Below are 15,889 nucleotides of genomic sequence, written 5' to 3'. Positions count from 1 at the left end.
TACCTTTTGGCCTGGCATCATCTCCCAGAGTGTTCACCAAATGCCTCATTGTGGCGGCGGCCTTCCTCAGGTCTCACAACCTCCAGGTGTTTCCCTACTTGGACGATTGGTTAGTGAAAGCACCTACGTCTCCACTTGTGCTACAAGCCACTCATCATACCATCTCTCTCCTCCATCTTCTGGGGTTCGAGATCAACTACCCCAAGTCGCATCTGTTTCCCACACAGCGACTTCAGTTCATCGGAGCGGTTCTCGACACCACACTAATGAGGGCGTTTCTCCCCTCCGATCGTCAGCGAACTCTGCTCCGCCTGTGTCGTCAGGTGCTCCTTCATCACTCCATTTCTGCCAGAAAAATGATGGTCCTCCTGGGCCACATGGCCTCGACGGTACATGTGCTTCCCCTGGCACGACTCCACCTCAGAACACCTCAATGGACTCTGGCCAACCAGTGGTCACAGACCTCGAATCTTCTTTCTCATCCCATCTCTGTGACATCGTCTCTTCAGCGATCTCTACAATGGTGGTTGGACTCCTCAAATCTTTCCAGGGGCCTTCTTTTTCATCTGCCCCCGCATTCCATGATCATCACCACGGATGCCTCCCCTTATGCATGGGGAGCTCACCTGGGAGACCTACGCACCCAAGGTCTTTGGACCCCGCAGGAGCGTCTCCATCACATCAATTTCCTGGAACTACGAGCCATGTTCTATGCTCTCAAGGCCTTCCAGCACCTTCTTTGCCCTCAGGTTCTGCTTCTGTGCACGGACAACCAAGTTGCCATGTACTACATCAACAAACAGGGCGGCACCGGATCTCGCCTCCTTTGTCAGGAGGCTCTTCGCATTTGGACCTGGGCCACGGCCCGCAGTCTCTTCCTCAAGGCTGTCTACATCCAGGGCGAACAGAACTCCCTGGCCGACAATCTCAGCCGCATCCTTCAACCTCACGAGTGGACTTTGGATCCTCCCACGCTCCACTCCATCTTTGCTCGCTGGGGCACTCCGCAGATGGACCTATTCGCAGCTCCTCACAACCATCAGCTGCCCCAGTTCTGCTCCAGACTCTTCTCTCCTCATCGTCTGGCCCCGGATGCATTCCTTCTCGACTGGACGGATCGGTTCCTCTATGCCTTTCCTCCTCTACCTCTGATGTTGCGGACTTTATCCAAACTCCGCAGGGACGGAGCCACCATGATCCTCATAGCTCCCCGGTGGCCTCGTCAACACTGGTTCTCCCTTCTACTTCAACTCAGCTCCAGGGAGCCCATTCCTCTACCTGTGTTTCCTACTCTACTTACACAGCAACATCAGTCTCTACTACATCCCAATCTGTCTTCCCTCCACCTGACAGCTTGGTTTCTCTCGGGCTGACCTCTTCAGGAAATCTGTCTCAGCCTGTCCGTCTCATTTTGGACGCCTCCAGGAAACCGGCCACCCTCCAATGTTACCATCAGAAGTGGACCAGGTTCTCCTCTTGGTGCCTCCGTCATCATCACAATCCCACCTCCTTAGCGGTGGAAACTGTTCTGGACTACTTACTCTCCCTGTCCAACGCAGGCCTCAAGTCTACCTCAATCAGAGTCCATCTCAGTGCCATCACGGCATTTCATGAGCCTGTCCTAGGAAAACCTCTCACGGCTCACCCTCTGGTTTCCCGATTCATGAGGGGCCTCTTCAACATCAAACCACCTCTGAAGCCTCCTCCGGTCGTCTGGGACCTGAATGTGGTTTTGTCTGCCCTCATGAAACCTCCCTTTGAGCCACTTGCCACAACTTCGCTCAAATTTCTGACATGGAAGGTTCTTTTCCTCATTGCCATCACCTCTGCCAGGAGGGTTAGTGAGCTTCATGCACTGGTTGCCGATCCACCGTTCACTATTTTTCACCATGACAAGGTGGTTCTGCGCACCCATCCAAAGTTCCTTCCAAAGGTGGTCTCAGCCTTTCACCTCAACCAGTCCATTGTTTTGCCTGTGTTCTTCCCGAAACCTCATTCACATCCCGGAGAACAGGCATTGCACAGTCTTGACTGCAAGCGTGCCCTGGCTTACTATCTCGATCGTACAAGGGCTCACCGCTTGTCCCCTCAGCTCTTCCTGACCTTCGACCCGAATCGTTTGGGTCGACCGGTCTCTAAACGGACGTTATCCAACTGGCTTGCAGCTTGCATCGCGTTCTGTTACGCTCGGGCCGGTCTGTCACTAGACGGTGCTGTCACGGCCCACAGGGTAAGAGCTATGGCCGCTTCTGTTGCTTTCCTCCGTTCCACACCCATTGAGGAAATCTGCAAGGCGGCCACCTGGTCCTCAGTTCACACATTCACTTCTCACTACTGTCTGGATGCTTTCTCCAGACGGGATGGGCACTTCGGCCAATCTGTACTTCAGAATTTATTTTCATAATGGCCAACCATCCCTCCTCCCTCTGTGTTAGCTTGGAGGTCACCCATGCGTAAAGAATATGCTGCCTGCTTGTCCTGGGATAAAGCACAGTTACTTACCGTAACAGGTGTTATCCAGGGACAGCAGGCAGATATTCTTACGTCCCACCCTCCTCCCCGGGTTGGCTTCTTAGCTGGCTTATACTAACTGGGGACCACGCTCTCCTCCGTCGGGCGGGAAGGCACTCGCGCACGCGCGGTGCGGCCAACTAGAACTTTCTAGTAAAAAGGTCCGTACCGTGGGCTCCGTCGGTGACGTCACCCATGCGTAAAGAATATCTGCCTGCTGTCCCTGGATAACACCTGTTACGGTAAGTAACTGTGCTTTCAATATATCTTTAAAAAAAAATGATTATTTTAACAATTGAAGTATTAATATCATAATTTCATTACAAAACATAGAATTCATTCAGTATAATAAACTATTCAATTATCACATATTTCAATATATCCATGGCATAAACACACAGTTGTTTGAGTATCTTTCAATTGAGAGGAAACTCTGGAATGAGGGGGCATAGGATGAAGGTGAAAGGGGACAGACTCGGGAGGAATCTGAGGAAAGACTTCATGGAAAGGGTGAATTCATGGAACGGCTTTCCAGTGGTGGTGATGGAGATTAAAACTGGGACAAGTACATAGGATGTGTCAATGGGCAATATATCAAGTAAGAAGTAAACTCCTATGTAAACCATCACACAAACCTATCAGCTTAGTGGGTTATACTGCAGATAAACCTTCCAGGAGTAGCAGAACTGTTCACAAGTTATCGTGCACTGGTATCATCCGTTTCCAGGATCACTTAGTAGTACCAGTGGGAACTTTTTATGTGCCCAATCCCTGGAATGATAGGAGCCAACTTTTTAAAATGATTGGGAATGCTAAACTAGAGGTCTGCACGGGAACGGGGATCGCGGGAATCCCCCTAACCCACGGGACCCCCTTCTGGCTCACTGGACTCCCACGGGGACCTCCCTCTAGCCAACGGGACTCCCACGGGGATGGAAGGCTTTGGAAGCAGGGTTCGTCCATATAATATAATGGACACGTCAACCTTAGTAAAAGAGGGGGTTTATAAGTTAATTACCTGAACAGAAAACAAAAAAAGGGTTCCACCAAAGAGATTCCACAAGGAAAACAGCAAAAGAAACTGTGGAATTGATGATCCTGTCAGAAGTAATTGCTGCTTTTTATGGGGACGGGTGGGGATGGAGGTAATTCCTTGTGAGGATGGGTGGGGACGGAGAGGATCCTGGTGGGAACAAGTGGGGACGGAGAGGATCCTGGCGGGTACGGGCGGGGATGGGTGGGATTTCTGTCCCCGCGCAACTCTCTATGCTAAACCCAATGGAACGTACCTCTCTCCTGACACAGTCAATGCATTTGCTCAAGCCCCCGTAGTACCACAGAGCTGACTCTTAAAAGATAAAAAAAAGATTTGTGCGGCTCAGTATTCAAAAGGGTTAATAGTCGGCCTCTAAGCAGGCACATCACTGAAAATTGTGTTTGATTACCGGGCAGTATCTGGTTAGTACCAAGACAATCTAAGGACGGAATCGGTAGCTAATCATGCAGGGTGTCTAATATCAACTTAAATATTTGGCTGATCATTCTCTCAAACCAAGAGTTCTTCCCTACACAAGAGTATCTCCCTTCTTACCCTTCCTCAAGACCCTCTCTATGAACAGTCCCATTCCAAATCCCAACCCTTACCACTTTGTAGGCTCCTGTTTAGGGCCCCTAGTGGTCTAGTAGGTAGTTGAAGTAGGACTTTGAACAGCCATTTTGAACTGAGAACTGACTTGGACAGGAGTGAGTAGGGATCACTCCAGGCCCTGGAGGGTTATTTAGAAAGGGCAGAGGTGAGATATGAGATAGAGACTGCTTGTGGTGGTGGGGAATTGACAGGGAGATTCAGGAGCAGGCAATTCTCTGGGAGGGGTGTGTGCTTGGAAGGAGAGAAACCTCAGATTTGGTGATGCACTAGAAGGGGAGAAGAGAGAGGAAAGATACTAGACTGGGGAAGGGGGAAGAGTGACAAGCATGTGCTTGTTAAAAATACAATGGGCAGATCTTTCCAAATATATACCCAGAATGCACCACAAGAAACCCCCCAACTCATTGAAGAAGTACATCTCACTCTTCGGGATGGACCACCCTTGGCATTTCTAGGTTGTGGTGGCTCTCTATGTGATAAGGTCATGGAGGTTAAGGTCTGTCTGCAGTAAGGCAGCAGGGGTGTATCTGTGTGTGTGTGTGGGATGGGGGAGTATACTTTATGCTTTTGGTTTGTAAAAGGGGCCCTTAAATTGGAATACTTCTTAATTATTGCATTATGCTCCCTTTATATTGTAAATCGCTTTAATCCCCCCTTTTTTGGGGGGAGGGGGAAGGCAGTATAGAAAAGATATTAGATTAGATGTTAGCAGGCTCATCTGTGTCTGTACAAAGTGTGGTCCAAACGTTTTGTCCAGATGTTTCTCGTGCCTTCAGGACAGGGCTTGCCAAACTGAGAAGGCAAAGGCAGTATTGTTTATCCCTGGCTTGGAAACAATTCGGAGCATTCAGGCAGCATTTAGAACAAAGTGGACAAGAACTCCCCATGTCTTTCCCGTTTGTATTCATTCCTGCTTTTATCTGAACCACATACAATGATCATATTGCTGTAGACAGCTGTGTAGTGTAGGAGCAGAAGATTTTCTTTATAAGAGGACATGGACGAGATTCCCATCTGCTTGGAAGGATCTTTCTGTGTGCTAAAGATCCAAGATTTGATACCATCAAATTCTGCTTTCTTCAGGCATCCAGTTTGGTGACTTAAGGATAGATGAACTAAACATTTTCAAAATCCATCTAGACCCTAAAGCAAGGTGTAACTCAGCAAAGCTCAGAGAGGAGTCGTTTCTTTTCTCTAGTTTTGTCTTGATGAGCCAACAGGGCACTTCATTCTTCATTCAAACAAGCTTGGATATGCACCAACCAAACTTTACGACTGTTCTCTGCTTGGGGTGGACACCCGCTCGCTTGCTTTTACTCAGAGCTCTTTAAACTGGAACAGTCCCATGCCCCTTCCTTCTTCCCCCCTCACTAGATTAGTCTCTCACTCCTTCCTACTTCCTCCTTTCCCTAGAGACAATCTCTTGTTCCTTCCTGTTTTCTCTTCTCACTAGGGACAGTCTCTCATTCTTTCTCATTTCCCCCTCTCACTAGAACCAGTCTCTTGCTACTTTCCAGTTTCCCCTTCTCACTAAGAATAGTCTCTCGCTTCTTTCCTGCTTCTCCTTCTCACTAGGAGCAGTCTTGCGCTACTTTCCAGTTTCCCCTTCCCACTAAGAATAGTCTCTCGCTTCTTTCCTGCTTCTCCTTCTTACTAGGAGCAGTCTCGCACTACTTTCCAGTTTCCCCTTCTCACTAAGAATAGTCTCTCGCTTCTTTCCTGCTTCTCCTTCTTACTAGGAGCAGTCTCGCGCTACTTTCCAGTTTCTCCTTCTCACTAAGAATAGTCTCTCGCTTCTTTCCTGCTTCTCTCTCTCTCTAGGAGCAGTCTCGCGCTACTTTCCAGTTTCCCCTTCTCACTAAGAATAGTCTCTTGCTTCTTTCCTGCTTCTCCCTCACTCTAGGAACAGTCTCGCGCTACTTTCCAGTTTCCCCTTCTCACTAAGAATAGTCTCTTGCTTCTATCCTGCTTCTCCCTCTCTCTAGGAGCAGTCTCTCGCTTTTTTCCTGCTTCCTTCTAGACTTGAGTGATCCAGTTGCAGCTTCCAGTGTGAATCTGGTGTAGCTTTTTAAGATGTCTGTAGCCCTCATGAGTTACAGGGGCTGCTGATTCTTATGTGTACCTCAAGCAAGGTACACCCATACCTGTAAAGCATGAGTGTGGGGAAGGGGGTGGGGGCGGTCAGGATGTGACCTTAATAAAGACATACTTTTTAAGGTCCAGCATAATCTTGCAAAGACTTCAGCTGATGGTGCACATTTCTCTGAACATGTGCTTATGTGTCTGCCTCTTTTTTTCTCTTTCTAGTGAAATATATGAAAGAAATATCGCCGTTCATCAAGAATGCTTCAGGGGGGTCCGTAGGCTGGGACTCCACAGCCACAATCCCTCTCCAGAAGCCTGGCTCTGCACCCCTTTCCAGCCAGGATCTGAAGGACGGAAAGAGCGTGCCTTTGAGGATGTGCTACATTTCCAGGACCTTCATCCCAGGCGATCTAGAACACAGGTTGGAACTGAGGAAGAGTTTTCAGAGAGGGGCTAGATGGCGGTAGACTGCTCTTAATCACTCTAAATGGTTTTTGCAGGAAAAACATCTCTTTAGTCGTCGTCCTATTAATGAGCAACTAAAAAGAGATTGATTCTATTGATAAATCTCTTAAATTTCAATCACACATCTCACATGGTTAAGAATTTTTGAAATACATTTGCTGAGTTTGTGCTTTTTTTAAATTTTACTTCTCTCCTTGATTATTTGCAAGATCGATTATTGCAATTCTCTATTCCAGGGTCTCCCAGTACTAGAATTCAGCTACTAAATTATTATATGTCAAACATAAATTTGGTCATGGCTATTCCTTTCTTCATGGCTGAACTTTGCCTTCCAATAACTAATGAAATACTGGACGCCAGGTTCACGATTCTGGTGTGTCTAGTTTTCTTTCTGATTCTTTGATCCCTTTATTGCCCCTGCAAAACACACGGGCCTTTGCCACAAATTCTCTTGGTTATTCCTTCACCCAGACACCTTTCTTTTGACACTTCCCAGTTACCTGAATTCTTCCCTTCAAAGCAACTTAAAGACAAAGGCCATATTAATTCAAGCTTTTGCAATCCCTTATCTCATAAATCATTTTTGCTAGCTAGAGGTTTCTACCACGGACTGGAGAGGTAAATGCTCCAACGCTCACAGAATTCCTATGAGATGATATTGATAATTCTACTGTATTTTTTAATTATTTTGTATTTTGTTTGTAATGTTTTTTCCTTGATTATATTTTTGTAACCACTAGGATTTTCAATAGAACATGTGATATAACAATAAAATTGGACTTGTATTTTAGAAAAAAAAGCTCTGTTATAGTCCATCCTTATCCAGAGTGGAGAACAACCAACAAACCCCTTTTTACTAAACCGTGATAGCGGTTATTAGCGCAGGGAGCTGGCGCTGAATGCTCCGCACTGCTCCTGACGCTCATAGGAACTCTATGAGCATCGGGAGCTGTGCGGCTCCCTGCGCTAATAACCGCTATTGCGGTTTAGTAAAAGGGGAGACAAAGTAGCTGGTGGCAGGTCCTGTTCTAAAATACTGCCAGAACTGTGCACGTCCCATCCTGGACAACGCCGGTTTTGAGTCAGAGTGTGTGGGTGTGGTTGTGGTGGATTTTGGAAGGAAACTGCAGAAAGTAAACAGTGGAACCTGTGGGAAAATAGGGTTAAGTTCCTGTAATTCTCTTTCCGGATGCTTGGGGTCCATATTTGGAAGCAAATCCTGACCACGAGGTGAAAGTGAAAGCAAAGATTCATGAATACACAAACACAGCGGCACAAATGGGGAAGTTGGATGCAATTGATGGAACTGCAGATAGGTGAATTTGCGGCTTGCGAATGTACTAATAACAAGAACGGACTGTATTTGAAAATAATAGATTTGCCTGGTTAATTCCATACCATACCAGACAGTTTCTTATATCTTGCAATTTTCAACTAGGGGTTTCAGTGGGGTTTACAATCAAGATAGTGTTAGTGAGTAATCTTTGGGTTACATTAGGATTACAGAAGACATAAGTGGATAGGCAACTTGGGAATCGTGCAGAGAAGAGTCTGATGTTGTTCTGTGGCTATATTAGTGGGACAACACTGCCATCTAATGGACAAAGTGCTGCAATTCCCATTATGGTGTTTATTTTAGAAGCTCTATTTTTGTTTTGGACATCTGAAAATGAGCATTTAGATGTCCATATTGCAAGTTCAGAATTCCAGTTTTATTGGTATAGTGCGATAAAGAAATTGAAGATTAGATTAGATATCGCTGACTTTGAAAAATAGTTTTGAAAAGCAAAAATGTAGTAAAAGCTGTTAGCTTAGCAGGGTTTAAAACAGGTTTGCATAATTTCCTAAAAGAAACGTCCATAAGCCATTATTAAGATGGATTTGAGAAAATTCACTGTTTATTTTACTCTGAGATGCAGCCAAGTACTTTTAACCTGCATTGTCCACTGTTAGAAACTTGATGGATCTTTTGTCTGTCCCAGTAAGGCAACGCTTATGTTCATACCAAGTTACTCTACATATCTTCAGCAGAATGGTTCCCACGTTAACAGTAGCCACTTTGTTTTTGACCAGGTATCTGCAGATTTGCTCAGCAGATGGGCGGGTTTCTCTCTTTCTGAGAGCGAAAGATGAAGCTGCAGCCCTCTTCTGGTTCAACGCTATCCAAACGAACATCGGTGCTCTGACCCCCAAGGTGAAGGAAGAGCTGAAGGGGCTGTTGGGGAAAGACATTAAACACCTTGGTTGGCTGACAGAACAGGTAACAGCTCATATTTCTGAAGAGCAACAAAGGATGCCCATACCACAGGGGGGTCCTCAAATCCAGTCCACAACCCAGCCTGGTTTTCTAGATTTCCACAATGAATATTCATTTATTATTCAATTTTCTATACCTTCTCTCAGGGGAGCTCAGAACGGTTGACATGAATTTTTCCCTGTCTGTTCCAGTGGGCTCACAATCTATCTTATGTACTTGGGGCAATGGGGGGATTAAGTGACTTGCCCAGGATCACAAGAAGCAGTGGATTTGAACTCGCAACCTCAAGATGCTGAGGCTGTAGCCTGAGCACCTTGAGGTTATGACTTATTTGCATGCAAAGAAAGTAATGAATACAAATAGATCTCGTACATATAGTAGACTTTGGAAGATCCAAACTTTAAGCGCTGGATGGTGGGCGCTTTCATGCAGAACTTCCGTGGGCAAATAGTCTGTGTCAAGGGTTGGTGTAGGTGCTTTCACCTACCCATTCGCAGTTACATGCATCCTTCTTAATATTTTAGAACTGCATGCTTAAATCCTAGCCACATCCCCAATCGATAGAATTTACGGATGCAACTTCTAGAGTAGTGACTAAGGGCATGACTGAACTAAACTAAACCTTAAGTTTATATACCACATCATCTCCACGGAAGTGGAGCTCGGCACGGTTTACAAGAACTTAAATATAAGAAGAGAAAGGAAAAGGTTTACATGAGCTTATACATAGAAAGGAAGAGTAAGGGGGAAAATAGAATTACATGTTAGAGAAAAGCCAAGTTTTTAGTTGCTTGCGGAATAGTTGGAGAGACATTGCTAATTGGTGCTAGTTGGAATTAATTAGGGACAATAGAGTGCTGTTCCCTTCAATTTGCAGCCAATTATGAAACTGTGTGTGCAACTGACCTTTTCCTATAAATTTTGCAGGCAAATTCGTCTGCTAAGCATAAATTTGGATGCAGAAATTTGTAGAACATAAGAATTGCCATCTCTGGATCAGATCCTGGGTCCATCAAGTCCGGTGATCTGCACACGCGGAGGCCCCGCCAGCTGTACCCTGGCCTAGTTTTAGTCCCCATATCACCATATGCTTCTCAAGGGAGATGCGCATCTAATTTACCCTTATCACTCTATGCCACTCTTAAGGAGATGTGCATCTAGTTTACCCTTAAATCCTAGAACGGTGGATTCTGCAATTACTTCCAGGTGTCCACCACTCGCTGCGTGACGATGGACCCCGAGTTCAAAACTAGTCCCAGTGGGAGGCTCACCTCTTATGTAGTGGTAAGACATTGAGCCCCATTGGTGCAACCTCTGAACAAGCTTTATTAAAAGATTCTAGGAACTGTTGGGGAGAGACTTTTCACTGCTTCGTAATTCTTATTCAAGACATAAGGACATAAGAATAGCCCCACTGGGTCAGACCAATGGTCCATCTAGTCTTTATGGAGGCCGATCCAAGTCACAAGTAGCTGGCAAAAACCCAAGGAGTAGCAGCGTGGTTTCTTTCACCGGGATACTAATTAATTGTTTCAGATGTGACTGTTTTGGTGGAAAGATGCCCTCCTCTTGGAAGAATATTTTATCACATTCGTTATCTAGATATAGGAATACGAGCCGTTTTTGCCATGTCCTGTGGGAGTGTGTTTGCAGGAGACAAACTAATGGATGGAGCAGTTCCACTGAAGCTAATGTGTCTCAGATACTCGTACAAACTTAATTGTAAGTTTTCAGGCACCTGGAGCCACAAGTGAAACCTAAATCCGTTCCCTTCTTCCAGCAAAGAGAGTCACAAAACCTCAGCCCGTATTCTACTGCAGCAGTGATGACAATCATCCAGTAATGTGAACAAACTCTTGAATTTTGGGTTGTTTAATTTCTAAAAAAATCTCAGGTCAGAGGCCCAGGTGTGTTAGAGTTCGTAGGTTAGCCATTTGTGTGTAGGATAACCTAGGCTTGTCTCTGTCTCCAGCTCCCCGGTGATGGGAAGAGGAATGTTCTGGCTCTTGTGACGGAGAAAGACCTGCTTTTCTACAGCAACTTGCCCCAGAGCAGAGACGCCATCAGCAAACCAGCACAGTGCCATCCACTCATCGCAAGCAGGTACGGCAGCGCTCCTGCATGTCTGCGGTCTGATATATAACTGGCATCATCTGCCCCCTCCCATAATCTTCCTTTACTCAGGGCCATGGGTACCAGTCCTCGGGGGGAGATGGGGTCAGTTTGCAAACACAGAGGATCACAAGGAAAGGGGTGCCAGTTTGTCCAGTAACTGCCTCGTTTATACTGGGATCCCAGCATCATCCCCTCCTTTTACATCGCTCTTGTACTCCTGGGGTTTGATCTGTTCTCAGCATTAGCTAGTTTTATCCTGACGGATTGGGAGCAAGTTAAGTGTCTGGCTGCACATTTCTAATTTGCAATAATGGTTTTGCACATGTTAATTGCTAGTAAATGACTCCTTAGAATGGAAAGTTTCTAACACATTAGGTCACAGTGTTGTTCTTTCCTACATTTTAGGATTTCAGGTAGATTTTAACAAGAAGAATAAACTTTGTTCTGTTTCTGTTGTCCCTTTAGGCTGGTGCACTCAGGCCCATCCAAAGGCTCCCTTCTATACGATGCAGAGCTGTCCTTTGCATTGCGCTCTGGGACGCAGAAAGGCATCGAGACCCATCTCTTCAGTGTGGAGACACAACGGGACCTAGCCACTTGGACTCGGGTGCTGGTGGACGGTTGTCACAAAGCCGCCGAACTGATTCAGGAAGTGATCACAGGTCAGGTGTTCACGGGACACAGAACTATCCAGGCACAATGCTACCTTTCCAGCCCATCCCCAGACAGCTCTGAGCTAAGTGATATATTAAATCAATCCTTTTCTTTTCCATCTTTTCCTGCAGCCTGCACCTGGAATGGGAGGGAATGTTCCCTGTCCATCCACATTGACAAGGGCTTCGCAATCTGCACGGAGGAGCCGGGCCTTAACAAGACAATCCTTCTCCAGCAGCCATTTGAGAAGCTGCGTATGTCATCTGACGATGGGGCAAAGATGCTGTATCTGGACTTTGGAAGCACGGAAGGAGAAATTGTGGGTTTGAGTCTCCTCTGTACTCTTTTCGTATTACTGGCTAGGCCTTAAAGGTGCAGCATTAAACTCAGAATGCTCTCCTGGAAACCTGGGGCAGTTCTATAACTGGGCATCTTTTGGCGTAAGAATTCCATTATGGAATGCAAGTGTAAGCTGGCATCGTTGTGCTTAAATTAGGCAGTCATGTAAGCGAGGTCAGTGGCTGCGTGCATATATTGGAGACCTGCCTCTCGCAGTTAGGCCCTAAAGCACCTACGTGCTGCCGTATAGAATAAGCGCATAGGGATCTTGTGTAAGGTAACACGCTCCATTCAAGAACTGCCGTTCATATAAGTTGTATAAATAAGTAAACAAAATGCACATAAAACCTTTGAATTATTTTGTATGTTATAAAAATTTTATACTGGCAGTCCCCAGTTTAAGAATGCCCGACTTACGAACCGGTGTCCTGCCTCTCCCTTCCTGTGTCAATGCACCCCCTCCTCCTCCATTCCATGTCCCAAAGTCATGCTGCCTCCCATGAGTGTTTACCTCCTCTGGCTGGCTCTCCTCCTCGGAGTGGCACTTCTGTTCACAAAGCCATGGCCGCTGGTTCCTGCATGCGGCTCACAGCTGATCCGGAAGCCAGAAGGTCAGCCAGACTGCTTCCGGGTCAGCTGCAAGCTGTGTGCAGGAACCATCTTTTCTTCCTATTTAAACTACAGCACTTTGAGGACTGTTTCTTTACTGTATAGGATCCGAGTAACATACAAATTCAACTTAAGAACGGTTTAAAAAACAAGCTCGTTCTTAACCTGGGGACTTGCCTATACATGTTTATCAAGTTTTACAAATGAATTTCTGAAACAAATTATAAAAATGCCTGGAAAGCATCCAAAAACTGAAAATGATCCAAGAACAATCCAGAGTTTTAGGTGTAACATTGTATGTGATATGTCTAAGTATGGCATGCAAAGGCTGAGGCCTAATCAGACCTACCATTTGGGCAGGCTCTTCCAAAATTCCCCCATCCCCCCTTTGTCCTCTCCTCCACCCCCAGGATGCTGCAGAGGGAAGCCTCCAGGATTGGTGGAGGCAGCAGATGTAAATTGTTGCTGCAGCCATTCTCAGATAAAGTGGTGGGGGAAAGGTTTCGGATGGAGGTGGAGGTGCCAGAACCCAGGGTAGGAGAGAGGGAGATGGGGGGAGTGATGTGGCTGCTGCGGCTGGGGCTCTCACTGGCCACCAGACTGGGTAGTCCTGAGCCAAGGATGGGTGAGCTTGTACCCACCTATAGCTACGCTATTGCTTCTAATGTTAACATTCTGTACATTTGAAATTTTATTTTTCTATTATTACAGCAATTGGACCTTCATTCTTGCCCCAAAACCATCGTCTTTATCATCCATTCATTCCTGTCAGCCAAAGTGAGTCGACTCGGGCTTCTGGCATAGATGAGTCTCCAGAGCAGGTTCAGCAAGATTTGGGTGAAAACACTCTATGCTTTAAGTTTTCTTACTCCCACAAATGAGACTAAAAAAAAAAAAATACAAGAGCACCAGGAAACCACTTGACCTCTAGAAAGATCTGTCTGCTTTAATCAGGTGTTTTCTGCTGACTGAAGAAGGCAACCATGTCCCCAGATATCTTGGGTATCTCCATGTTGATGATGGGGGTTTCCTGCTGAGTTCATGAAGCTTGAAACAATCGTAGGGGGGAAAAACAGATTAACAAACTGGGTCAGATCTTCATTCACATTTGTGCCTTACAAGATGAGATTTTTAGCAGTGTTGAGAGATGACACCCCAGGCCATATTGTATTTTATAGCCCATGATTTGGGAGCGTCAACTCCATGGGCTTGAAGTCAACCTGGCAAGTTGTTGGAGGCAAGTAGTGACGCTCTGTTGATGGCTCCTGAAGTGACAAGACAGTGCACTGGCCACATCTTCTGTGACGCCTTGGCTATTCATTGCATGGAATCTTGACATTGGACTTCTGTGATTGGTTTAAAATTTAGGCCAGTTAGGGGCCCTTTTACCAATTTGTATTAAGCACTAAGGAGCACCTAAAGTATCCTGCGTTAGTTGTACTCTGTAGGCGTTACACGTGCTGTATTTATTAATTTTTTTTGGGGGGGGGAGGGGATAACCATTTACCACAAAAGCCCTTATCTCCTCCTAACAGGATCCACTAAGTGCTCCTCAGTACCACATTGAAATAAATTGAGAATAGGTCATTTTATAGTTGCAGGAAATACACACGTACGGGTGGAGTAAGGCCATCAGCTTAGTAAAAGGGCTGCTGTGTGACTTTAGAAAGACCTTGGAAATGTACATGTCCCTCTCAGCCGTAGCGTGGCAGAGACCCCTCGCTGGGGAGGGCCCTAGGTATTGACCATGTATTATTATAACATTATTTACTAAAATGTATTAAGATATATATATAATTCATCTTTATTTAGAAACCAATTTACAAGAAAAGAATTGTGAATTAAGTGCTTTTGAATTATTTCTATTCTTTCCTAAGCCATGTTGATAATTTGGGAGTGGGTGAGAAGTCAGGTTGATGAAGCAAAAGTCCGTGCATGATATTTTCTTTATAACATTTTATGAAATAAATATTTTAAAAAAATCTGACAGAAGGGACTGGATGCTTGATGGCTGGTCCCTTGTGAGCAGCAGCTGCTTCAAAGGTACTTACATTGTAAATTAATGAACAGAAAATGATTCACAAGATAACCAGGTGCTAAACCATGTAAGACTTTATAGCATATACAACCAAACTTAAACCCGACTCTAGCCTCGACTGGTAACCAATGTAATCTTTAGTAATAAGGTGCGACATGATCTGATTATTTTCAGCTTGAAAATTAACCGGACTGCCGTGTTTTGTATGATGCAAAATCTATGAAGATTTTTCAGATAACTCGCTAAGTAAATAAACTATAGTCCCGTAATCCAAAATACATAGAATTAATGACTGTACCAACAGGCTAAAAGAAGAAACATTAAAATATGGTCTAACAGTCTGTAATTTCCACAACATATAGAAACTTTTCCTTACTAAAGCATCTGCATTTGAATTCATTGTGAGATTTTGATTTAAAATGACCCCTAGAATTCTTATTGTAAGATTAATCGAGTACTAAATTTCATTCACATTTATATTCGTCTCTATTTCTTCTTGCAAGGAGTCGCATAGAAGAATTTTGCTTTTTCTTTGAGTTTTAACTTAAATTTGGTCATCCATAATTCTACTATTGTGATTGTGGTGGAAATTAACGGAATTGCAATCATCAGCATCAGTGTAAAATGTCACACCTAACTTAAGTCCCAGAGATGACAAGTAGACCTCAGGATGGTGACACCCCTCCCCCACGTGACCCTTACCTTTTTTCCTCTCTGATGCGAGCAGCATGCCTGCGTTAGTTTTGGCCCGCCCTTTGACATCACTTCCTAGATGCGGGATCAAGAAGTGACATCAAAGAGCACTGATTCTGATGTGGGCAGCAATGTTGCTCACGCCAAATAAATAAAAAAAGGTACTGGGGAAGGCAAGGGGCATGGGGGGGGGGCTAGCAAGATGACTCTGAGGGCAGACTGCTGCCCCCCCCTCTTGCCCCCTTCTATGCCACTGCATTGAAGGGTAAAGGAGAGAGAGGAGATCCCTGAGGAACTCCACAAAAATTAATCCATTTGTTAGACATTACATTCTCAAATCAGACCTGGTAGGTACGAAAATGCAAAAAGCATCCAGACATCTGAGTAGCTGACAGTGATTGACAAGATCCAAATGTAATATCAATCCCTCCCTGACACCTTGACTGCATAGATTGTACAAGTGGTCCAAAAGGGA

At 45.3% G+C, this 15,889-nt stretch overlaps 1 protein-coding gene across 2 annotated transcripts in view; it reads left to right on the top strand.

The window, feature by feature from the left end:
• Window positions 1-15,344, top strand: part of SNTA1 (syntrophin alpha 1) — a 75,472-nt gene extending 60,128 nt beyond the window's left edge. For both annotated transcript variants that reach the window (XM_033963152.1, XM_033963151.1), the window contains exons 3-8: window positions 6,467-6,665; window positions 8,783-8,969; window positions 10,939-11,069; window positions 11,547-11,743; window positions 11,867-12,054; window positions 13,395-15,344. In XM_033963152.1, coding sequence (XP_033819043.1) covers window positions 6,467-6,665; window positions 8,783-8,969; window positions 10,939-11,069; window positions 11,547-11,743; window positions 11,867-12,054; window positions 13,395-13,487 — 995 coding nt within the window. In that variant the 3' untranslated portion in view covers window positions 13,488-15,344. The remainder of the gene's footprint in view (window positions 1-6,466; window positions 6,666-8,782; window positions 8,970-10,938; window positions 11,070-11,546; window positions 11,744-11,866; window positions 12,055-13,394) is intronic.
• Window positions 15,345-15,889: the final 545 nt, after the last annotated feature.

Source organism: Geotrypetes seraphini, chromosome 11, assembly GCF_902459505.1.
Source record: "Geotrypetes seraphini chromosome 11, aGeoSer1.1, whole genome shotgun sequence".
NCBI lineage: Eukaryota > Metazoa > Chordata > Amphibia > Gymnophiona > Dermophiidae > Geotrypetes > Geotrypetes seraphini.
This window is presented reverse-complemented; position numbering and strand designations above follow the sequence as displayed.